Source organism: Drosophila eugracilis, unplaced genomic scaffold (genome assembly GCF_018153835.1).
Source record: "Drosophila eugracilis isolate 14026-0451.02 unplaced genomic scaffold, ASM1815383v1 contig_2155, whole genome shotgun sequence".
Taxonomy (NCBI): Eukaryota; Metazoa; Arthropoda; class Insecta; order Diptera; family Drosophilidae; genus Drosophila; species Drosophila eugracilis.
In genome coordinates, this window is record NW_024573039.1 from 1,864,292 (window position 1) to 1,886,885 (window position 22,594).

Consider the following 22,594-nt stretch of genomic DNA (forward strand, 5'->3'; position numbering starts at 1 on the left):
TATTTCAGAAAAAACAAACAAGACAGAAAATGAATTCGTTTTGGATTTCGTTTTATTATAAGATATTATCTGAAATCAATAATGTTAAATCACTAAGGTCTAGAAAAAAAATGTAAAAATTGATAATGTATACATATAAAAATATTAAAAAATGCATTAGTTCGTATTTTCTTTTCTTTGTTTTTTTTTTTTTTTTTTGCTGAACTACAATACAAATTTTTCTTGCTGTGGCCATTTGTTTTATTGTTATATGTTTATGGATTATACATATTTAAATATATATATATTTATTTATATAGATTGTAGATTTCAGATGTGTGTTTGTGTTTGCAACGCCTAGTTTTGTTTATGTTTTCCTTTTCTTTTATTTTTAATTTATTTTTAATCATATTTCAATACTCATACTCTTAGTTTTATTACATAATAAGCTTCACTTTCATATTTGCATGTCAGCGAATTCCTTCCAACCTCCGTTGTTTGAACATAACGCCCTCAGTTATTATAAATATTTTATATAATCTTCGCGACTTTGCTTATTTTTCACGTTGCTCTTGGGACTACATATATCGACTTGGATTGCAAGTGTTTTTTTTATCGACTGATGCAAAACAAAAAAAAGTGCATGGTTCTTTTCATTTGCCCTTCTGTTTTATGCTTCTTTTTTGTTGATTTGTTCTGGATTGTTTTGTTTATCATAATTTTATATTTTGTTTCTCCTTAAATCTTGTATATATATAAAGAAATATATATAAATTATTTGTTTCGCTATATAGATATTGTGTTTTCTCTCTTTACTTAATAGAAAATTGCGCCAAAAACAAGAATGCGAGCAGATATGAAATCGGCTGGATTTTGATTTGATTTCACCTGCTGGGCGGGGTTGAATTGGCTGGGATTGGATCCTGGCTGGGATTGGATTAGAAGTTTGTGGGGCGGAAGACTGTCCCGAGTTAAAAGCAACTGCCCAGTCAGCTGGGACAGATAGGTAAATCATAGAATCCGACTAAAATACAGGTTAATTGTGGCTCCAATGGAGGAGCATAGACAGTACTGACACATAAACGGAACAAGAGATTTAGAGATAGGGAGAGACATAGGCAGATGGAGAGGAAGTAGCTTCTCAAGTACTGGGCTGGACTGGGCTCCGGCAGAAACGATTGCAGAATAACATAATCCAAAACATATATGGGTATATATTGAACGCTTCTCGACGTCGGAAGGCTGGGAAGGAGTCATTGTAGTAGAAAGCCAGAATGAAAGGGATACATCGTGTAGGGGAAGAAGAATTATAAGAATTTGCACTTCCTTTTCTTTGTGGGCTCTGGCGGCTCCAATGCGGCCAGGATGGCCTCGTCGAATACATTCTTTAGGCCCTTTTGTGTCAAGGCCGAGCACTCCACATACTTTACGGCCTTTAGTTCCTTGGCCAGCTTCTCGCCCTGTTCCATGGTGATGGGCTTCTGCTTGTTCTTGGCCAGCTTCTCCAGTGTGCTAGTCTCGTCGCGTAAATCAATTTGTGTGCCCACCAGCAGGAACGGTGTTTTTTGGCAATGGTGTGTGATCTCGGGCACCCACTGTAACATGTAAGCATTTCGTTATATCTATTATAGTCTACATCTGATAGTTTAGCTTACCTTTTCCTTGACGTTCTCAAAGGAACTGGGACTGACCACTGAGAAGCAGACGAGGAAGACGTCTGTCTGTGGATAGGAGAGCGGACGCAGTCGGTCGTAATCCTCCTGTCCGGCCGTATCGAACAACCCCAGTGTGTAGGGCTCGCCGCCGATCATGACGGTGACAGCATAGTTATCGAAGACCGTGGGCACGTATTCCGAGGGGAACTTGTTGGTTGTGTACGAAATGAGCAGACAGGTCTTGCCCACGGCTCCGTCGCCGACGACCACGCACTTGATGGTTTGCATGTTGTGCAGAGGGGTGACTCCTGTGGATTAGTTAGGGTTAGTTTCCGGATTGTCAGAACGGGTGGGGAAAAAGGGATGGACTAGGGTGCGGTTCTGGCCCGCTCCTGCTTTGCTCCTGTCAGAGTGACCGTTTGTGAACAGCGCCTTATCTATGCGGAGAAGTATGCCCGTCTGTACGTCCGTCCCCACATATCTGGGCAGACCGAGCGATGACTCAAGCCGAAGAAAGAACGGAAAGAATGGAAAGCAACGGCGCACACAGATAAGCCGGACGGGCATCAGAAAATTCTGATTGGACACACACACACACGCACACGGGCGCAGCGAGTAGGGCGGTCTGCATTAGTGTGGGTGCGGTGCGTGTTCACTTGCTCGAATGCAGTTCTTACTGCACTATTACTAGCTTTATGCTAATTAATTTTAGCCACAGCTTTGCTAAGGTGTCAACTTCTTGAGTTGACTTGCTTTACGTCGCAATTAACAGTTAGAGTCATATAATATTTGTCATTTCCTTGCTGAAAACTAATGAAATTTGGAACCAATTATTTATCACACACGCACACTGGCGCACGGTCCACACACACACACGCATACGCAGACCCGTCATCGACGATTCGTTTTCATTCACTTTTCACGGGGTAATTTTCAACTATAACGCTCGGTTTTTGCAATAGTTCTTGGCCCCCTCGGTCCAAGCGCATTTGCTACTTACAGTTTATCGAATTGAAAATTGCAACCGCTGGCGAGTCCGCACCGTTTTCCGCTTTTTTGGGCTGGGCTCGATTTGATTCGATTCGTACGGAAAACTACTATTTCCTTTTGTGTGTTCGTGCTCTCTCTCTCCAGCGAGCTGTTTGCATGCGAGTGACTAGCGCAGCGTTGCCACTTAGTCGAAGTGCTTCCACCCGGCTTGCTGAACTGGTATTTTCGGGTAAAAATGGGCACAAGGGATTCTTTCTGTCAGATCTAAAAAATCTTAACTAATATGAATTCAAAATTCTGTGATTAGAACTTATGGTATAAAGGTTTAACTACCACAGCTTAAGGTTTTTAAAAATTGTAAGTATTTTCATGTCCACTTATAAATATTGTTTTTATTTCCTTTTAATTAAAATAAGAGAACTTCGTGACTTTGTCGACATGTCTGGTGACTGTTCATTCTATACATATTTTCATATATACATTGACATTTTATGGATCATTTTATGTTCATCATCTAGTTTTAACAACGTTTTATTTTTATCATTCAACACATAAATAAAACAAGAACTTATATTTGCGGTATCTTCTAGGTATAATTCGCACTATACCGAGGTCACACTGGTAAGATTGAACAAGGAAAGAAGAGAACGAGAGAGAACAAAACAATAAGCTAATAGGCACCAACTCGTTGGCTCGGAATGGCTGGATTTTTAAAGACAAGGTAAGTAAGACTCGATCTGTACCAAGGAACTAAGTTTACATTACTCGCATTTTTTCCACAGGAAGCGTAGCCGGGAGGACGACTTGCCCTGCGAGTCGACGCCCCTTTCGAAACGCATCAACAACCTGCATCTAAACTACGACGATGGGAACAGTAGCAGCAGCAGCAGCTGCAGCATTCCTCCCCTGCCAGTAGGAGGAGCTAGTGCCCCCGGTGGCCCTGGTGGCCACGATGCATCGGGGAACGGTGTAGCAGTCGGATACGAGTACAACCCAGAATTGGGAGCAGAGCAAAACCCATTTTATTACGAAAAGAACAAGATGCTGTACGACCTGCACGTCGAGCGAATCAAGCGCAGCAGCCAGTAACCCGGAATCCGTCAGCCAAGTCGCTTCCGAAACCTGGCACCGCTAATCAAGTGCCAATCCGAGCTCCGAACTATGGAACTCTGTAGTTCAAGTTTAGCATAGTTCACGTCCTTTCATTCTATTGTGTGCTGAAATCTGGAGACAATCCTCTCAGTACTTGCGTTGTGTGATAGACATTGTTTACTTGCACAGCATATCGCGTTGGATAAATAGATAATGCAATTATAAATCAAGCCAAGACTTCCTAAGCACGCACATACATAAATATAGCCTAAGTCGCCCTCTGTTTCCCAACTACCTATATTTGTAATATTTATATGTATGTATGTATGTATATTTATTCTAAGAATACTGTAAGAAACTAATATTATTTGTTTAGTTTGGAAAATTCTCGGCTTTCGGTTGAAATGTGATGGCTAAACGGTATTTCGTATCGCATTGGGACATTGCTTATTCGCTGAAGTTGAAAGAACAAACTAAAGCAACCTCAAAATAAACAATGTAAGCTCTTTAAACGACGGTTATTTTCTACATATAACAAATGTATTTTGTTTCTAAGCTTAAAAGAAATACATATTAAATTTAAAAAAAAAAAATAATTTTCCTGAGGCCCAAAATCAAATTTTGCGCTCAATGGAATTATTTAACTCAATATCTTCAGCAAGATCATTTAAAAACTTAAAAAGCCTGTGACAGTATGGCAACTCTATAAGATTTCTAGTATTTTCAATTATTCATCATAAAAAAGGAGGGAAAACTCTTGAAATCTTTATTATCAATAAACACAAATTGAATGTATGTGAAAATCGCAAAACAAATGATTTCTTTTGTAAATAAACAGCATTTTCAATAATCATAATTTCTATTATATTCTTGGAATTCCCTTAATAAATATAAAAGGAGATATGACAAAGAATTATTCAGTATATCCCAGGCTAATGGTCACACTGCTAACGTTTATGCCGCACACATTGCGAACTTGTTATGCGTTTGCAAATTCAATGTAAGCAACTGAATGAGTAACCTTCACTTTTTAACCCCAGAGGTGAAACCTGTTGTGTTCCGTCTTGGTTAGTTGTCCATAAGAAAGAAGCTAAGATCTGGTGTACAAAATTCATCAGAATCCTAACGGCCCACAATTCTTGTTTCGAGCACCCGCATGAGCGAAGTGACTTACTCTTTCTTTCTCTCGCAAGCCTGCAGCCCAGAATTGTCATTGTCCGGAGCACAGATTTGGCTGCAAAATGAGACAGTGCGCTATTAGAGAGGACCGCAGGAGCAGCAATCAGGAAGCGGCCCGCTAGCTGGCATAGGAGCAGCAGGATAAGCGGGCGAGGACAGCAACAAGTCCTTTTGCACGCAACAAGTTATCACAGAAAGACCAGACCACCAGTACGGCGTATATATCGCCATCAAAAGTGCTTGATTCCAAACCCACATCACATAACAGAATGAGCCCCTTCAGTTCCAAGAAGAATCGCTCTCTGTCGGTGCGGGTCAGCACGTTCGACTCTGAGCTGGAGTTTAAACTGGAGCCCCGCGCCTCCGGCCAAGATCTGTTCGACCTAGTGTGCCGCACCATCGGGCTGCGCGAGTCGTGGTACTTTGGACTGCAATATGTCGACACGCGCAGCAATGTCTCCTGGTTAAAAATGGAGAAGCGGGTGCGGGATCAGCGAGTGGAGCTGCACGCCAGCAACAATGTGTACGTGTTTAGCTTTTACGCCAAATTCTTTCCGGAGAACGTCAGCGAGGAGCTGATCCAGGAGATCACGCAGCACCTGTTCTTCCTGCAGGTCAAACAAAGCATACTATCCATGGACATCTACTGCCGGCCAGAGGCGTCCGTTCTCCTGGCTTCCTATGCGGTGCATGTGCAGTACGGGCCGTATGACTACGAGACCTATAAGGACGGCATGCTGGCCGGAGGCGAACTTTTGCCAAAGGGGGTGACAGACCAGTACCAGATGACGCCCGAGATGTGGGAGGAACGCATCAAGACTTGGTATATGGACCACGAGCCAATGACGCGCGATGAGGTGGAGATGGAGTACCTGAAGATCGCACAGGACCTGGACATGTACGGAGTGAACTACTTTCCTATTACAGTGAGTTAGTAGTGAATCTAATGCTTAGTGACTCTAATCATTTCTGTGCCCATCAGAATAAGAACAAAACCAAATTGTGGCTGGGTGTCACCTCCGTGGGCCTGAACATCTACGACGAGCGCGATAAGCTAACGCCAAAGACCACGTTCCAGTGGAACGAGATACGGCACGTCAGCTTTGACGATAACAAGTTCACCATTCGCCTGGTGGATGCCAAGGTCTCGAATTTTATATTCTACTCACAGGACCTGCATATCAACAAGATGGTAAGTAGTCGATGCTTCTTGTTTTAGCATAGACGAATTGGGTGAAAAGGTAAAATATAATTTTTACGAAATCACCTCTATATTTTTTTCCGTACCGTTTTGCAGATTCTTGACCTGTGCAAAGGCAACCATGATCTGTACATGAGGCGACGCAAGCCCGACACCATGGAGATCCAACAGATGAAAGCACAAGCCAAGGAGGAAAAGCAACGTCGCCAAATTGAGCGCAAGAAGTTTATCAGGGAAAAAAAGCTGCGTGAGAAGGCGGAGCATGAGCGATACGAGATGGAGAAGAGCATGGAACACCTGCAAAACGAGATGCGTATGGCCAGGGACGCGCTGGTAAAACAGTTTCCCCTAATGCCTAAATTCTTTTGATTTCTGATTTTGTGTATTTTCTTAAATATTCAGCGGCGTTCTGAAGAGACCAAGGAGCTGTACTTCGAGAAGAGCCGCGTCAACGAAGAGCAGATGCAGCTGACCGAGTGTAAGGCGAATCATTTCAAAACAGAAATGGACCGTCTGCGCGAGCGACAAATGAAGGTTGAGCGCGAGAAACATGACCTGGAGAAAAAGATCCGTGATGCCGACTTCTATGTCCACCAGCTGACGGTGGAGAACGACAAGCGGGAGGCCGAGACTGAAAAGCTGCGCAAGGAGCTGATCTGCGCCAAAATGGCCGAGCGCGAGGCTACCGCCCGCCTGCTCAACTTCCTTAATAGCGGTCGCAAGTCCTCCACAGATAGCTTGTTGACCGCCTCAAGTGTCTCGCATGCGGCAAACACGGCATCCAGCATGGCGGCTATCAGCACGCCTTCGCTTACTACCAGTAGCTCAACCAATGACATGGAGACCGCCGGCGGTGCCGAGCTTACCACCCACTCGTCGCACTATCTTGCCGACAACTCTAGCGGTATTTCGGACGACTTCGAGCCAAAAGAGTTCATCCTTACCGATAACGAGATGGAACAGATCACCAACGAGATGGAACGCAACCATCTTGAGTATTTGCGCAACTCTAAGAACCAAGTGGAAAACCAACTGCAGACACTTCGCTCCGAGATCGCGCCGCACAAGATTGAGGAAAACCAGAGAGACTTGGACATTCTCAGTGAGGCGCAAATTAAGGCCAATGAGAACAAGTACTCCACACTCAAAAAGCTCAAATCCGGCTCAACAAAGGCGCGCGTGGCGTTCTTTGAGGAGCTTTGACCAGCCTCCCAGCGTGGCTTCATCACCTGTTCAACATGACTAACTCCCTCATCTAGCTGTACGATATTTGGTGTGTATGCCTGTGCGCGTGCTAGAGTGTATGAGTGCCTTAACCGTAGTTGTACTATACTATAATAAATGTTTTTCGATTGTTTACTCAAGCCGCTGCTGTAATAAAACTTATTACAAGGCCTGGACCACACATATATACATGCTGTGTTTAGACCCTAAAGTATATATAATAGTAACATATATTGTGATAAAGTAGTGCTCTTCTAATAGAAGACATTTTATGTAAGCTAGATAATCCTTGCTTACTTAATTCAAGATCGCAGAAGCTCACATGCACTGGAATTATTTCACTGGTCTATTATATTATAAACTTTTTTCTTCACTTTTGTACTTCGGATCAGTTACGTAATCCTCCCGTCAAAAAGAACAAAACGATGGGGGTTATAATCTAAAACCAAAGTAGCTTTATTACTGATTTAAAACATGTGATCATTTACATTTAATTACTTAGTTTCACTTCCTTCACTAAACAAATAAACATAGTTCCGATCGCCTTCACATCGGTCCAGCTCCAGTACCTGACCACCCACCCATTCCCCCGTTGAAGTTGGCTCACCTACATACTCTTCACTTCGACGAGTAACGAAGATATATAGTAATAGTACTTACATGGTATACATTGATTTCATACTTTATATAGACAGTGAACGCACGAAAGGAAACGTTACGAAAGTGTGTTTTTAGGGATGCGATCGGAAAGGAGACCCATTAGAACTGTCCAGTCCCAAAAAGTCGGTTATATGCATACGAGTGCTTAAAGTAAAATTACAATTTAGTGTTGGGTATTCTCTTCGCTTTTACTAAGGAATTTGAAATAGCTTTAGGTCTTTTGTTAACACCATGGAATATTTTGATATATATATATTTATAAATATATACACACATAAAACTTACAGTAGATATCTTCAACATGCAAATCGCTTAAGTGCAACTAAAGCCTATATGCAACGATTTTTTACATTTTTCTCTTTTAAACAAATGGGATAAATAACGCTTGGAGATTATTCTTATATCAAGAAATCTATAACCATTTTGACTACTTGCGTTGTTTCTATGCAATTTGTTTGCATATCATCATGTATATATTTTTCTCTAAGCAAGTTTTGCTTATTCCGGCTTTGCATATAGCCGATATCTACTGCACTTTGTCCCGATTTCTGTCGTGTACTTAACATAACATTTTCGGGTTTTGAGAAAGGGAGGGGAAATAGAAGAACTGCGGCGTTGACCCATTAGCACCCGATTTAAACCGGAAACCAGAACCTGACCGAAATACAGGAATTGCACATCTGTCTATAAAACCATAGATCGTTTGGATTTGCACCGCGTTTCTTTCTCAATCACACAACTGGAATTAACATACGTTTATGACAATATGTAATTGATTTAAAATGACAAAGGGAGCACAAACCTCTTTAAATTTATTGAAAGACAATTAGGTTAAATGCGCGAAATGGGTCTGTATGTCTGTGTGTATTGTGTATGGATGTGCAGATATATGCTCTGTTTATGCATATTCAAATTGGTTTTCGGGTAAGACATTTCCGCTTTAATGGTTCTCAGGTGTCTTATAAAGATTTCAGATCTTTCTGAAATCTCGAAATGTTAATAATTAAAAAAAAAAAAAAGATATCAACTACACAAGTGCCGACGCTTTGGTATGCGATATCTATCTATCTTTCTCACCGGCGACATATTGTCTAATATCTCTCCGATCTCTAGGCTCCTATTCTCGTGTGCAGTTGTCAGTTTGTGTGTATGAGTGTGCTCAGGTGTGTTGTGTAGGTTCAAAGGATTCAAGATATTTCCAATTTAAATATGCATCGGTAGTGTTCTGACCGTGGAATTTGTATGCGGGGGTTTTAGGAAAAGGACCTCGTCCCCCTTTCTCATCTTGTTGTCGTTGTGTTCTGATTCGCGTTTTCCAGGGCTATAGTGGTAAATATAGATGTAGTTCATAGATATATAGACAGGTTGTGTACAGTTTGGAAATGGCTTAACGTTGTTAACTCAAAGATAATTGGTTGAGGGACAGCAATCGCTCTACCGCCGCATTAATGTCCCCAAACGTAGCGATCAGAGCTGTGAATGACAAGAGATATGGATTGGATTAGAATTAAGGTTGTCAAGTCGTTAGTGCTGATTCAAGAATCTCACCCTGCAAGTTGGCATCCCGGTTGGCAAAGCCCATTGCTGCCAGCTGTTCCAGCTGCGATTGATAGCGCACTTCCGGCGGCTGTGTGCCATCCGCGTTGTTCGACATCCCGTTGACCATGCGCATCATGAAATCGTTGAAGAGTTGCGCGTTCGGACCACCACCCGGAGCCAAACTTGGACCGCCAGTGACCGAGTTACCAGAGTTAAGCCCACTGCTAGGCGAGACGTTGTTGGTGGTTGTGCCGCTGTTTCCACCGCTTCCATCGCCGCTTGCTGGATCCGATGAAGAGTTAACTCCGGGTGGCGGCGGTGGGATGCCAAGGGTACCAACAAGACCTGGGGCGGCGCTGCGCAACTGCTCCATTCCCTGCTGTATCTGCAGGATAGCGTTCATCGCGTCCGGATTGGTCAGCATGTTCATCACCTCAGGGTTCTGCATTTGGGCCATGAACTGTGGCATCATTTGACGCACCTGCTCCTGCATGGCGGGGTTGTTAGAAAGAAGCGGACTGCTGCTCAATAGGCGCGAGGCCATGTCCGGGTCCTGTGACATGGACTCCATCATGGAACGCGTGTACGGCGCGTTCAGAAGGTTCTGCATCATAGCCGGATTGTCGGCTATTTGCTGAAGCAGGCTGCGCATGGCCGGAGTGTTCAAGACATTGTTCGGCGGCAAGTCTCCAGTTCGGTTTCCAGTGCCGCTGCCAGTGCCTGTACCATTTGTGGCTGAATTAGCACCGCCACCGCCCCAAGGATTTGGCAACGGATTTCGGTTCTCAGTGCCTTGCTGCGGATTGATGACGGCACCAGATCCAGCGCCGTCGACCAGCCCAGCGAAGGGGTTGCGGCCAAAGGATTCGGTGGCTGCGTTCATCATTGGCTCTTGGATGTCGCGGTAGATCCGTTGTAGGGCGCTGTAACCGCCCGGCACCGATTCTAGGTTGGACATGGCCCGATCGTGCGACCGCATCAGCTCCTGGAGCATTGAGGGATTGCGGGCCAGCTCCATAGTCTGGCGCAGCAGGTCAGGATTGTTGAGCATATGCGAGATCTCAGGGTTGCGCTGCATCAGGTCCTGCATCTGGGGATTGGAAGTGATCAGCTGGCGCATGGTGTCCGGATTATTCATCATCTGCTGCACCAGCGGATTGTCCATTAGGGAGCGCAGCATGTCGCCGTTGTTGAGCAGTTCGTTCTGCATGCGCGCCTGTAGGTCCATGAAAGTATTCGATCCGGCTCCGAGTGCCTCCATACCGGCCAGACCGCCGAATTGGTTCAGTCCGAAGGGCGTTTGGCGCACGTCGGCTGGTTGGCGTGCCGGCACCTCGTTGTTGCGCGTCGGTGCCTTGATCACTAGGTGTACCGTTAGGTTGTCCTTAATGTTGTGCATCTTGAGCGTGTCCGTGTCCTTCATAATTTTGCCGGCAAAAATAAGCACGAGCTGCTCAGGCTCCGCCTCGAACTTTTGTGCAACCAGAATTTTGAACTGTAGGGCGAAGATGGTATGACAGATTTGGTTAATGATAGAATGATAGAATATTCATTTTTTTCTATGTGTATTTATGTGGGTTATGAGAAAAAACTACCCTTGGTGATTGCAAAGGCAGAATGCACTGTACCAGCTTTTTAGTGTGCGTTTGTTGTGTGCAAGTGAGTCCCATGAACAAAGTGCACTGTACAGTTCGGTGTGGTTTAGGCGAAGTGCACTGTACCGCGATTACAGTCATTAATTGACCGTGATTATAGGACGGGGGTGGGGTTAAATGGTGTAACGAGCCCTTGGGATTGCCACCAGAAGGGCTGAGAGATTCAGCGGGTCACGCGCACCGTACTCACTTCTTTTATTCCAGAATCTTCGTCAACCTCGACCGTCTTCTTATCCTTTGGCGTTTTTACAACCACGTTGATGCGCTTGCTGCCGCCTTCCGCCATTTCGATGGTGTAGTTGTTGTGATTTCGTATAGTCTCCTGTGCAGATTTAGCTTGATTGTATCTAAAATATTGTATGAACTATAATTTTTGGGTGCTCTGAATAGATACGTGTTTTCAAACTAAATTATTTTCCATTTGATGAAAAGTAATTCGTCACTTTCTCACTCACACACACACACACGTTCAGTTTCGATTTTGACTATTGCACACGCCAGGGCTACTGTATCGGTTATCGGTATACCGATTGTCGATTATTGAGCCATCAAACGGTTTCTTATCACCAATTAGGCTGTGCGCGCTATTTAAAAAAGTTTTACTAAGAAACCATGACATAATTTTAAGCTAATGGCAAACAGAAATTGAAATAGTATGTAAAAATTAGTCGGTGGTAATTATCGCACACAATAGGACCGTTGTGCACAGGTAGCCCTTGTCATATCGCGTATCTGGCTGCGATAAGTTTCGATAAGCGGTCACACTGCAGACCAGAAAATAACTAGAGCGGGGGCAGGGAGGAGAGCGATCGCCGTCCTTCGCCAACTGAGGATTCTTCATTTGCGTGGCGAGAGACAAGACATTTAAAAGTGCAAAAGAAATAAGTGACATTACAGTTATTAACAAGATATATTCGTGATTAAGTGTCGAACAGTGAAGCCCCAAAAAAGAAGCCCACACACCTGGGTAGTGAAATGTTTAAGAGCCACTTCCAGGAACGCAGCGTATAAACGGTTTCCGAGAACTGTCCACCAATACAGAGCCAACAAGTGCCACGGCCAGTAAGGTGTTCTTGTGTGTGTGAGAGAGCGGCGTGTCGGTGTGCGCCTGTGCCTGCGTGTGTGAGTGAGAGCGAGAGAGGGAGTGAGAGAGAGTTATCAACATAGAGTGGACCTTAAAAACAGCATCTAGAGGTGATTTGTATCGTGATTTGGAAGATGATGCCCCAGGCGCAGCTCGTGCTGCTCCTAATGCTGCTTGCAGGATGCCGAGGCGGCGCTAACGCCGTTCTGGACCCCGGCTGGGTAATTCCCGCTAAGGTGGAGGAGCTCATCGGCGGCGACTTTAACCTTAGCTGCACCATCAACGAAGATTATTTCAAAGGCAAAGGCCCGGAACACTGTCCCGTGAATGAATTATACTTCACGGGAGGAGGTCAAATATACCGCGACGCGAATCATATCCGGATTGTGAACAACACCACCATCATGTTCAGCGTCACAAACGCCGTGGAGCAGGAAAATGATTACCTGTGCATGTGCGGCGAATATGTGATCAACAAATCAAAGGTTTACGTGGGCACCAGTCCGCTCGAGGTACCCGATTTTAATTGCCTGGACTACGACTTCCAGTTCATGGTGTGCAACTTCACCCAGCCGCCCAACAAAGTCATCACCAAGTACAACATCAGCTATAATACCAACAAAGATTGGCGCTATAGCAACACCCTGGACTGCAACTTCGATTCGGCGCCGGTGGTTACTTGCAATCTGACTGATGATAACTATAAGCGATTTAGCGAGATCTTCTACTTCAGGCTGTTAATCTCAAATGCGTTGGGTCAAAAAACACAGCCAATAACGATAAATCATTTCGAACGCTTAGTGCCGGCGCGACCTGGCCAAAACCTGACCCTGGTCAACAAGACCGAAAGCTCGGTGTGTCTGACATGGGAGATGCCCCGGCGATCCAACTACAACCGTGGTCTGACCTGGCAAGTACTCGTCACGCCCGAAAATTTTAAGCCCATCACAAGGCCTAGCTGGCCAAACAATACCATGACGATCAAGGACACAATCTGCCTCACGGAACTGCCCTATGCCGGCTACAACTACAAGCTGCATTTGCGCGTGCGCGCTAACCAAAACAATACGTTATGGAGCGAACCGTTAATCTATGATTTTGCCACCGCTCCAGAGCGTCCACGACGTCCGCCCCGCGTCACCTATGGCAGCTTTTACGTTTACTCCTCGGAGGAGGGCATGCGCTTCTACTGGGAACCACTCGAGGCACACGAGCTCAATGGGCCGGACTTCAAGTACATAATCAGTGAATACCGAATCAACGGGACTGCCGTGTAAGTACGGGATTTGGATATATGGTATACTAGTACATAAGCAATAAGTTCAACTTGGCAGCTTGGCAACTTGGCACCTAATTAGTCATTGGCAAACCTGTCTCAAATCTCTCGGTGCTATGTGCCACGGCGTAGAGATTCGCCGGAACGACAACTTCTTGCGAATACGTAAGGCAAGCCATACGGCGTAGTATTTGCACAAGCACACACGCGGAGAGCCACATTTCCATTGTAGGGGTTCCGTTGAAAATGTTTATTTTTAACAATTCGTCCGAAGTGCCGATGTATGTATGTATGTATGTATGGATGTGGCAGAGGCAAATTCAGAAGTAGAAACATTAAAGCGGAGGCAACAACACGTTCATTAATGGGAAGATGGGCGGCGTTTTACGCGAATGCACTTCCAGAGAAATCGGAGGAAACCCGTTGTCCGCTAGCAAATGATAGCCTGCTCTCATCTGACGCAACAGATATATCTTTAGACTGGAATTTGCCCAGTTTATTTATCTGATAGCCATAGTAAAGATCGAAAGCTGCTGTAGCCATGGCTATTATTTTGAATTGATCTGTGAAAGAGGCATTTTACACCTTATATTTAGTGTTAAATATTAATATAACGAATCTTCAATCTTATATGGATGTTAAATACGAATGCAATGCTATAGTTGAGTGTCCCTATAATATACAATAGGTTGCCTACTTTAAGGTGTTGCAGAGATGTCGCTTATCAAAAAGCAACTAAATATAGTAACTCTGCCAAAAACAGCCAGTAGGTGTGTCGGTATGCCTCCGCCATTAAAAATTCCAAACAATAACACCTCTTTGCCAGATAAGAAACTGTTGACAATAGCAATTTTGAGTCCCAAAATCTTTGATATAAACTTTCTGTAAATAAGAGGTTTAAGATTAAATGTCTTAAGAAATGCCAAAATAATTGCAAAGCGTCCTAAATATGCAAATAAAGAAGTGTTCGTATTTGTTTACATGCAAATATGATGATTTCGCCAAAATGTATGCAATAGAAATAGAAAAATATATTAATATTATAAAAACCAATATACATAAAATATATATGTTGATCACATACAAAAGTTAAATTTTGTTTAACAAAATGTACATATTTTAATTTTTAAGATTTAAAAGCAAGAAGGTCGTTTTCTTTATAATAGATTTTATATCAGATTTTTAAAACGGTTTTTCCTTTTTTGTTTTAAGTCATATCTCAGCTTAAAGGCTTTTTTTTTTTTTTTTTTTTTTAATATGAACTTATTTTCTTGTACATTTTCCAATGGTTATCAAGAAAACTTTCTTATATAGTTGAAGATTTCTGGGAAAGTATCGTTCAGATAGCTATTAAACCGAGATACTAGGTTGCGTAGAAATTGATGATAACGGACAGATCGACTCAGCAGTTGGTGGTGATAAGGAATGTATATAAACAATGATTCTAATAATGATGGGGTAATGCTTTCTTTCATGTGATGCAGACTTCTGAAGGTTTTAAAAATTGACATGTTTTAATGGGATTTTAATAGGAATGGAAATGATTTTGGTTCTCTCTTTCTTCTTCAAGTAAATTGCAAATTATCAATCAATAAGATTTTTTTGTTTTGAATCATTAAAACTAAATGAGTAAAGCAATTCAATTAATTATTCAAATTTGCTTTTAATGTTTTCAATTGTTTATATTAAAATCATGTTTTCAAGTAGATACAATTTTTTTAATAATTAATAATATTTTTTTTTATTAATTAATATATTTTTGGAATTTTTATACAATCAATGAATCAATGGTTTTTTCTTTTTTAAATTCAAAAGAATTCTAAAAAATATCTTCAGGATATATGTACATTCAAATTGTGTATTTCTCAATTTCTAAGAATATGATTATTATTCATTTTATTTCTTTGAAAAATATGAGTAAGTTATATGTTGAATATCAATCGACTTTGAATGGATGTCTTATAAAAATTTAACCATATCCGTTTTAGAACAAGAATTTTTCACACCAAGAAACTGCAAATTCCGGAAGTTTTAAATTTGTTACTAATATAATATATAATTTGCTTATTTCATATACAAAAACAAACAAATTTGCCTATAATGCGAAATGCGTCAGACTTGATAAGCTGGCTCAGCTTTTAATTTAGTTTATATTGACCATTAAAACTAGTACTTTGTTGGGCTTTTAAAATCAAATGAAAATAAATTAGGTGTTTGTTTTGTTTTTGAAGTTTATTATTTCATTCCAACTCAATTTCTGGGATTTTTGATTCTTAAATTATGATTTATAACCATGTAGGAAGCTCTCACTAGGCATCCCCCGTCTGTCTGTTTATACAAATAAATTTTAATGGCACTGATGAACTTTTGACATTTTTAATTCTAAGAAAACGATTTTCAGATGTTACGTTTCAAAAAACAAAGTTGTTATTCAAATGCCTAGCACAAGTAGAACAAAGAAAACTTTATATTTACATAACCAGGTAGTTTTCCGTTTTTAATAACCCATTTCTTTCCACCTTGAACCCCTTCAGGGATCCTGGCCTTATTAAGGTGGAATCGAACTCAGCGATGATTGATCACTGGAACATGAACGCCGTCCACCAATTCCTCATTCGCAGTAGCAATAGCGAGGGATTGTCGGTAAATGCGACACCGATGACAATTGGCCCAATAAGCAACCGGGACTTTAAGCAGCGAGTTCCCAAAAATATTCGAAGCGTTTACCATTCGACAAATAAGAGCTACACGCTCAGCTGGGGTCCACCGGAGGACCAGGCGGAGCTAACAAACTACACAGTATTTTGGTGTGTACCCAAACCGGGTCTATTGTCAGAGTGCGAGGGATCAATACGCTTCGCGGAAGTGTCTAGTGGTCATTTGCAGTTCACCACAGCGGTGGATCAATTGCCAACATTGCACATGGCCGTGTCGGCCAACTATAGATCGCACAATACAGGACTACGATGGTTGATCTGCAGCAGTGATAAAAAGGATGATCTGGCCAAGATGGAGCCCTCGATCGATGTGGCTACCAGCACCTCGCTGACAGTCAGTTGGGGCACGGAACGCGTTTGTGCTGTAATCCTGGCCGGCTACAATCTGACCTATTGTCAACGGTCAGCCGGACGTCCAGATAATTGCACCACAGTGACCATCGATCGTTATACCAACAAGCATGTCATTCAGAACCTGGTACCTTATACGGATTACAGTGTCAAGATGCTCATGTATTCGGAATCACGGGCCAGCAAGTACAGTGACGAGTTGGTAAATCGTACCGGTGAGGCGGCACCTAGTCAGCCACGGGAGCTGCAGCTGCTGAGGGTGACAAGCGCCAGTGTTGAGCTAGCCTGGAAGCCACCGCTACTGGCCAATGGCGTTGTGCGCGCCTATGAAGGCTCTTTTCGTTCGCTCCACGACAATGTTACCGAGACCTTCCACCGGGCTGCATCCGCCGACGAGCTGGTGGACAATGAGAAGCCTATTATCTTCCGACTGGGCAATCTTACAGCTTTCACGAAATACGAGGTGAGCGTGCGAGCGCGGACCCTGTATCCCTCAGAACCCAGCAATGTGATACACTTCATCACAGCTATCGGAGGTAAGTCGTCACCAAATTATATTCCATTTTATTCAATTATCTGGAAATCTTTGGATTTTCTTTGTGATCCTTTGTGTGCCATTGTCTGCCTATTCTTATCTATAAAGTATTATCAGTAAAATTGGAATCCCAAGAAAATAATTTTATACAAAACTGACGCATGGACGTTTTAATGACCTGCATTTCGTTTGGGAATTTTTGCTCCATAGGCTGTTCCATGGAAATTGGTATTAAGATAAGACAGGGCAAGAAAATGAGTTCACGAATAGAATCAATATACTTCAAGGGAACTTAATAATTGTAAAAACTAAACAAAATTGCCTATAACTTTTCTAAATAAGCAATAAAATTGATAAATAATTAAATTATTTGCAGTTCCTTCGCCGCCATCGCTTCAGGTGACCAATAATCAGGACCAGAGCTCACGACTTGACTGGAGGCCGCCCAGGATTCCGGCTGGCCGTGTCGATTTCTACGAGATCTCACTGCGCGACAACAACGCCAGCTGTCTGATGAGCACCATTCTGCCGGGCTACAACCGTTCCTATGTCATGGCCACACCTCGCTGCACCAGTCACAATCCCTTCCAGCTGGCAGTGCGGGCCATTAATGTTGAGCAGCATGCGCAGTTTGATGGAGCAGATGGTGCGGAAGGTGCCGTTCTACTGATGTCGGCTACTGGTCAAGGGTGTAAGGCAAGGACAGACGCACTTGGCGAGGAAGAGCGGCTGCAGTTTGAGGCCTATGCTGGCAATATGTCTGCCTATCGGCTCTACAAATCCGACTGGGGCACCTACGGGTTCATCTGTACACCAGACACGCACAGCGTGAAGGCCATGTACCAGACCATAGAGGTATCAGTGGCAATCGTTGTGCTGGGCGTTATCTTTTATCTAGTGTACAAGAAGTACCGCAAGATGTCTGATATCGACCTTGTGCTGCCGCAGGGAATTATAGAGACCCTAAAGAAGCCGATGGACATGGGCGGAATGGGCTTGAGCATCGGTCCAGATTCGTCTGTTAGCGGAGGCATCGTTTGTACTCGGGTCGATGATTCACCACACTACACGCCTCAGGATCTACCGCACGACTTCAGCAGCTGCGGCAGTGAGAGTTCCAAGTTACTGCTGCGCACAGCATCCTCCTCAGGTGGCGGTGGTTGTACGGATCGTGATGGATACGACGATCATCAGGATAATGGACCCATTAGCGCAGTTGGCCCCCCCACCAGCTATTTGGCAATGCGGCACGGTCTGCTTATTCAAAATGACAGGGAACGGGAAAGGGATCGTGAACAGGAAAGGGAGCGTGAGCAGCAACAGCAGCGGGAAAGCGAAATGGAAAGGGAGCGAGAGCAAAGGAACACCAATGGGTATATCAAGCCAACCCAGATGAAGAGTTGGGTAGACAACGGCCCTTGCGATAATGATCACGCCTTTTCTGTTCCTTCAACCGGGATGTCACCTGCTCCGATATCCTTGCCATTATCCCAGATTCCTCTCAGCGGCTATGTGCCAGTACCCATTCCACAGTCACGGCTCAATCCAGCTCCAGTTCAACCCTTTGCACCAGCACCCGTACCGTCCGCGGCTACCGCTGCCGCTGCGTCCGCCTTCTTCCCGCCAGCCCACTTGCTGAACATGGATAACTATGTGCAGGCCTCGGATTTGCACAAACTGAAGCCCCTCGTTGCAGCTCCATTGTCACCAACTGGAGGAGCAGTCTTTGCGGGATCTTCGCCAATAGCTTCGCCACCACTCCAGCTTCCACCAGTCGGAACAACCGTTTCAACTGCACCCACGCCTAAAATGGCCGACATCGGCTACACCACCATGGAGCAGCTACAGCGTACTGGGCTGATAAAGCCTCCATTGCCCACCAACGTGGGATCCCCGACGCACGCTGGTGGAGTGACACCAACCGGCGGAAATCAGCACACTCGCCTTCAGCCACAGATAAATGGCTATGTGACGCCCCAGGATCTGAATGCCTTGGCTCACAATAGGCACGTCCTCTAAGATGCGCACTCACTCACGACGTGACATTTTAACAATCCCTCGCGTTCGCATCCATCATTCAATTCATCTCAAACTGCATCCCCCCTTCCAACGCCATGATCAGATTAGATCACATCCGGAACTCGAAACCCGGAAACCAGAGCAAGGAACCTAGAACCTGGATACTGGATAATTTTACCACTGTCGGGCAGCTGTTTATAGTAATTAGTGGAAACTTCTCCAACGAATGTGTAGTTCTTTCGTTTGTAATTTATTTTGTATTCTTTTGCGATGCGTGTGAGGCAGAAAGTATTTGTAACGCTATAGTATTTTTTTTATATATTCGTACTGTACACCTACCAACTTAACCATCCGCGCGACGAGCAAATCGAGCTTATAATATTAATAACCTATGTATACCATACGCACATCGCTGTATGTCAACATAAAGCTAATTTTAAATGAGTTTTTAAATTGAGTGTTTTAGTTTTCTCGCGGGCTTTAGCGATAAGTTGCTGATGCTGATAAGTTGTGGCTGGTTTGCCAGCGGTTGTACCCTATCGATTGTTCAAGCTCCCGTTTTTCGATCGTAGCTTTCAGTCGCTAAGATCGCTTTGAAGCAATCGGATCCTATTGCTCAGAGTAGGTATATTTTGTTTAAGTCTCAAGAGAGATTTACCGCAATGAATTCGTTTAAGCTTGCTTATCAAAAAAAAAAAAAAAATAGTTTTCGGGGAACAGCGGAATCGCGTTCTATTTTCTAGATTACGGTTTTTCGAGACTAATCATACCTTTTCCTTACAGGGCATAAGCTGCACTTTATAAAAAATCCCTAGCTACGCATTGGAAGCCGTTTAGTGATAAGCGGCGATATAACAAAATCAAAATCTATGGGCTGGAGGACGTTCTGGATTTACAGGCTAGTTTCGCTGACGTTGCTGGTGATGCTAATGATGGCATGTGGTCGGACGGAGAGTATAAACTGCGATATGTGGTCCTCCAACGATAGCAATTGGCGTGTCGGTGGCGTTGGGGAGGTATCATGCACATGTGACGGTGTTCAGGCAAAGGATTTAAGTATAAAACGGCAGGCCACACAAGATTGCTGCAATACGGATATTGTTAACAATACACTAATACACAAAGATTCAAATCTTGTCGAAAGTTCCGAGCTAACTTACGAGTGTTATTTTCATGAAGTAGCATGGTCATTTATCCGTGTCCAAGTTTATCCCACGCTGAATATCTCAGATGAGTTCTTTAAGTGCTTCTATCACGACGAATATATAAATTGCAGCTTCAGTCGGGTGGACAATCCCACCTTCAAGAGGAATACCCAATACAAACTATACTCGGACTCAAGCTCAAACTCAAGCTTGGAGGAGTCCAAAAGCTGTGAGGAGTCCAAAAAGGATAAAAACCTAATCCTGTGTTCTCTGCCTATCTCTCCAAACAACATACGTCCCGATTGGAGTATTTTTAAGCTGGTTATGATTGACCAATTGGACACACAGATTCAGGAGTTTAATCGGTCGAGGATCGAAATGGAAGTGCCACTTTGGACAGATGGAAAATACAACGTAACAAACTGCGGTAACGATACTTGCGTAAGATGGAACGGTGCAAATGTCAATCCAGGTGAAATATTCGAATTATATGTGGAGTATCGGCATGAGAAATTGTCCAACTTGTCGAGGAATCAAACGGTTCTCCAACAAAGGGTAGCCAGTATGTTCGATGAAGTCAGGTTTCCAAATCCACCTGAAGGCAATCAAAAGTTCTATGTAAACTTAAGGCGTCGATATAATCGTAAGAATGCTCCGTGGTCGGAATGGTACACCGATATCCCAATTACAACGATTGTTTCCTTACCCGTTCGTCCGCCGAAATTTCTGGTCAATGGATTCCATTATAATTCCAATACGCGGCAGCTAAGGGTCTACTGGGAGCAGCTGAATGAGACAGAATTTAACGGACCCAATCAAGCATACATAGTGACCAGCAGAAATGGGTAAATATTGCTTTTTAAAAACCTATATTCGGGTGTGCCAAGTCAAAGTCAATGCAAAATTCAAATCTGTATTGAAAAAATATTCTTTTTAAAGTCTGAACAATTCGATTTTTCCCAAATTTTGGTGTACCAATGGATGGGCAAAACCAAAATTAATATTGTACTATATTATATAGTATATGTTGTTATAAAAATTCCTATTCAAATAGTTTGAAGTCCACTAGTCAATGTCCATAATATTGAAATTTCATTATTGTTTTTGAATTTATTGGTATTGAATATTCCAGAACGAAATTGGCCAAAACAAAGAACAAATTGTTTGCGGAATTTGAAAATTGGGATGAATATGAACCGACAACGGTATATATTTGGAGTGCAAATTCCCTTGGGAAATCTAAGGAGAGCAGCCGAATGGAGATACCCAATCTGGCCAACATAAGGGAACGAAGATTATTACTAGATCGATATAACAAGACCACCTCCAAACTCACCTGGATAGAGCCCAAGGATAAAAAAAACTTACTTGGCTACATTGTTTACTGGTGCACAATTTCCACAAAACACGAGCAATCTTGCGATGATGCCCTGCCCATTGAGATGAACTTTACCCACGAGCCGAACTATAACTTCTCCCACGTACATGTTGTGTTTAGGATGGCAGTGGCGGCCAACTATAGTGACGGTATAAGCAGCGGTATGAGATGGTGGACAGGGAAGAGCGAAATTCCCGAGGAAATGGCAAGCTTGCGGTATGTGGAGGGCATCATCGCCCTAATAATGCTTGGGTTAATCTTTCTTGTTGTCCAAAAGCTGCGAAAAATGGCCGATATTCGTATTGTTCTGCCAGATATGGTTGAAACTGCAGCCATGCTTAGAAATGAACCGCAATGTTATCCAGGCACCGTTCCACCGGAAAAATTTTATGCAGAAATGCCAACGAAATGCGTAACATTTGAAGAGCCCATTAGGATGCCAGAGATTGAGCTGCAAGAGTTACCAAAGACACAGCCCGTACCACAGAGGAATCAATATGTGACAATGAATACCATGACATCCCCTAGTAGCGATGGTTATATTAAGCCACCGCCAGCGCGATGACCAATTAGGGATTCGCACTAGTCTTGCCTTGCTCATTCGCATCATTGTGATTCCATTGTAAATACTCCAGAATCGCGATTAGTCAGTCACTTAACGTACTCAAAACGAATCCCATTGAACTGGAATCTCCTCCATGTAGACATTATTGTATTATTTTTGTCTGAAGTTTGAAGTGAACAAACTTTTGCTCATCATCGTACTATTTATATCATCGAAAGGGTTTTACAAGTGATTTTTAACTTAGAGAAGTATTCTTAAACGTATTCCGAAAGGAAACAGAAATATTTTTTAACTAAACCCAAACATCTTTTTTTTAAAAGATGTCAACATTTGTGCAATTTTAAAATGAA

At 43.2% G+C, this 22,594-nt stretch overlaps 6 protein-coding genes across 9 annotated transcripts; 4 read left to right on the forward strand and 2 right to left on the reverse strand.

Moving 5' to 3' along the window:
* Positions 1–34: 34 nt before the first annotated feature.
* On the reverse strand, positions 35–2,778 carry LOC108105066 (cdc42 homolog). The gene is made up of 3 exons (XM_017211486.2): positions 2,635–2,778; positions 1,635–1,942; positions 35–1,574 (listed from the first exon to the last, which is right to left on the reverse strand). The coding sequence occupies exons 2-3, from the start codon at positions 1,920–1,922 to the stop codon at positions 1,287–1,289; spliced, it is 576 nt and encodes a 191-aa protein (XP_017066975.1). The 5' UTR covers positions 1,923–1,942; positions 2,635–2,778; the 3' UTR covers positions 35–1,286.
* Positions 2,779–2,881: 103 nt separating this feature from the next.
* On the forward strand, positions 2,882–4,228 carry LOC108105067. The gene is made up of 3 exons (XM_017211487.1): positions 2,882–2,981; positions 3,215–3,345; positions 3,407–4,228. The coding sequence occupies exons 2-3, from the start codon at positions 3,323–3,325 to the stop codon at positions 3,711–3,713; spliced, it is 330 nt and encodes a 109-aa protein (XP_017066976.1). The 5' UTR covers positions 2,882–2,981; positions 3,215–3,322; the 3' UTR covers positions 3,714–4,228.
* A 453-nt stretch (positions 4,229–4,681) lies between these two features.
* On the forward strand, positions 4,682–7,496 carry LOC108105007 (moesin/ezrin/radixin homolog 2). 2 transcript variants are annotated; one of them, XM_017211386.2, is made up of 5 exons: positions 4,682–4,716; positions 4,910–5,821; positions 5,878–6,087; positions 6,193–6,429; positions 6,499–7,496. In XM_017211386.2, the coding sequence occupies exons 2-5, from the start codon at positions 5,165–5,167 to the stop codon at positions 7,297–7,299; spliced, it is 1,905 nt and encodes a 634-aa protein (XP_017066875.1). In that variant the 5' UTR covers positions 4,682–4,716; positions 4,910–5,164; the 3' UTR covers positions 7,300–7,496. The 2 variants fall into 2 exon arrangements, with proteins under 2 accessions (XP_017066875.1, XP_017066874.1); XM_017211385.2 differs by having other exon boundaries at positions 4,692–4,783.
* Positions 7,497–7,752: 256 nt separating this feature from the next.
* On the reverse strand, positions 7,753–11,655 carry LOC108105008 (ubiquilin-1). Of its 2 annotated transcripts, XM_017211389.2 has the most exons (4): positions 11,630–11,655; positions 11,365–11,521; positions 9,529–11,014; positions 7,753–9,453 (listed from the first exon to the last, which is right to left on the reverse strand). In XM_017211389.2, the coding sequence occupies exons 2-4, from the start codon at positions 11,458–11,460 to the stop codon at positions 9,377–9,379; spliced, it is 1,659 nt and encodes a 552-aa protein (XP_017066878.1). In that variant the 5' UTR covers positions 11,461–11,521; positions 11,630–11,655; the 3' UTR covers positions 7,753–9,376. The 2 variants fall into 2 exon arrangements, with proteins under 2 accessions (XP_017066878.1, XP_017066877.1); XM_017211388.2 differs by lacking the exon at positions 11,630–11,655 and having other exon boundaries at positions 11,365–11,625.
* A 482-nt stretch (positions 11,656–12,137) lies between these two features.
* LOC108105005 (cytokine receptor) lies at positions 12,138–19,609 on the forward strand. The gene is made up of 3 exons (XM_017211382.1): positions 12,138–13,531; positions 16,069–17,138; positions 17,514–19,609. The coding sequence occupies exons 1-3, from the start codon at positions 12,393–12,395 to the stop codon at positions 19,154–19,156; spliced, it is 3,852 nt and encodes a 1,283-aa protein (XP_017066871.1). The 5' UTR covers positions 12,138–12,392; the 3' UTR covers positions 19,157–19,609.
* A 62-nt stretch (positions 19,610–19,671) lies between these two features.
* On the forward strand, positions 19,672–22,576 carry LOC108105006 (cytokine receptor). 2 transcript variants are annotated; one of them, XM_017211383.2, is made up of 3 exons: positions 19,672–19,777; positions 19,940–21,146; positions 21,434–22,576. In XM_017211383.2, exons 2-3 carry the CDS (start codon positions 20,026–20,028, stop codon positions 22,242–22,244), a joined length of 1,932 nt encoding a protein of 643 aa, XP_017066872.1. In that variant the 5' UTR covers positions 19,672–19,777; positions 19,940–20,025; the 3' UTR covers positions 22,245–22,576. The 2 variants fall into 2 exon arrangements, with proteins under 2 accessions (XP_017066872.1, XP_017066873.1); XM_017211384.2 differs by having other exon boundaries at positions 19,744–19,781.
* The last annotated feature ends 18 nt before the right edge of the window (positions 22,577–22,594 follow it).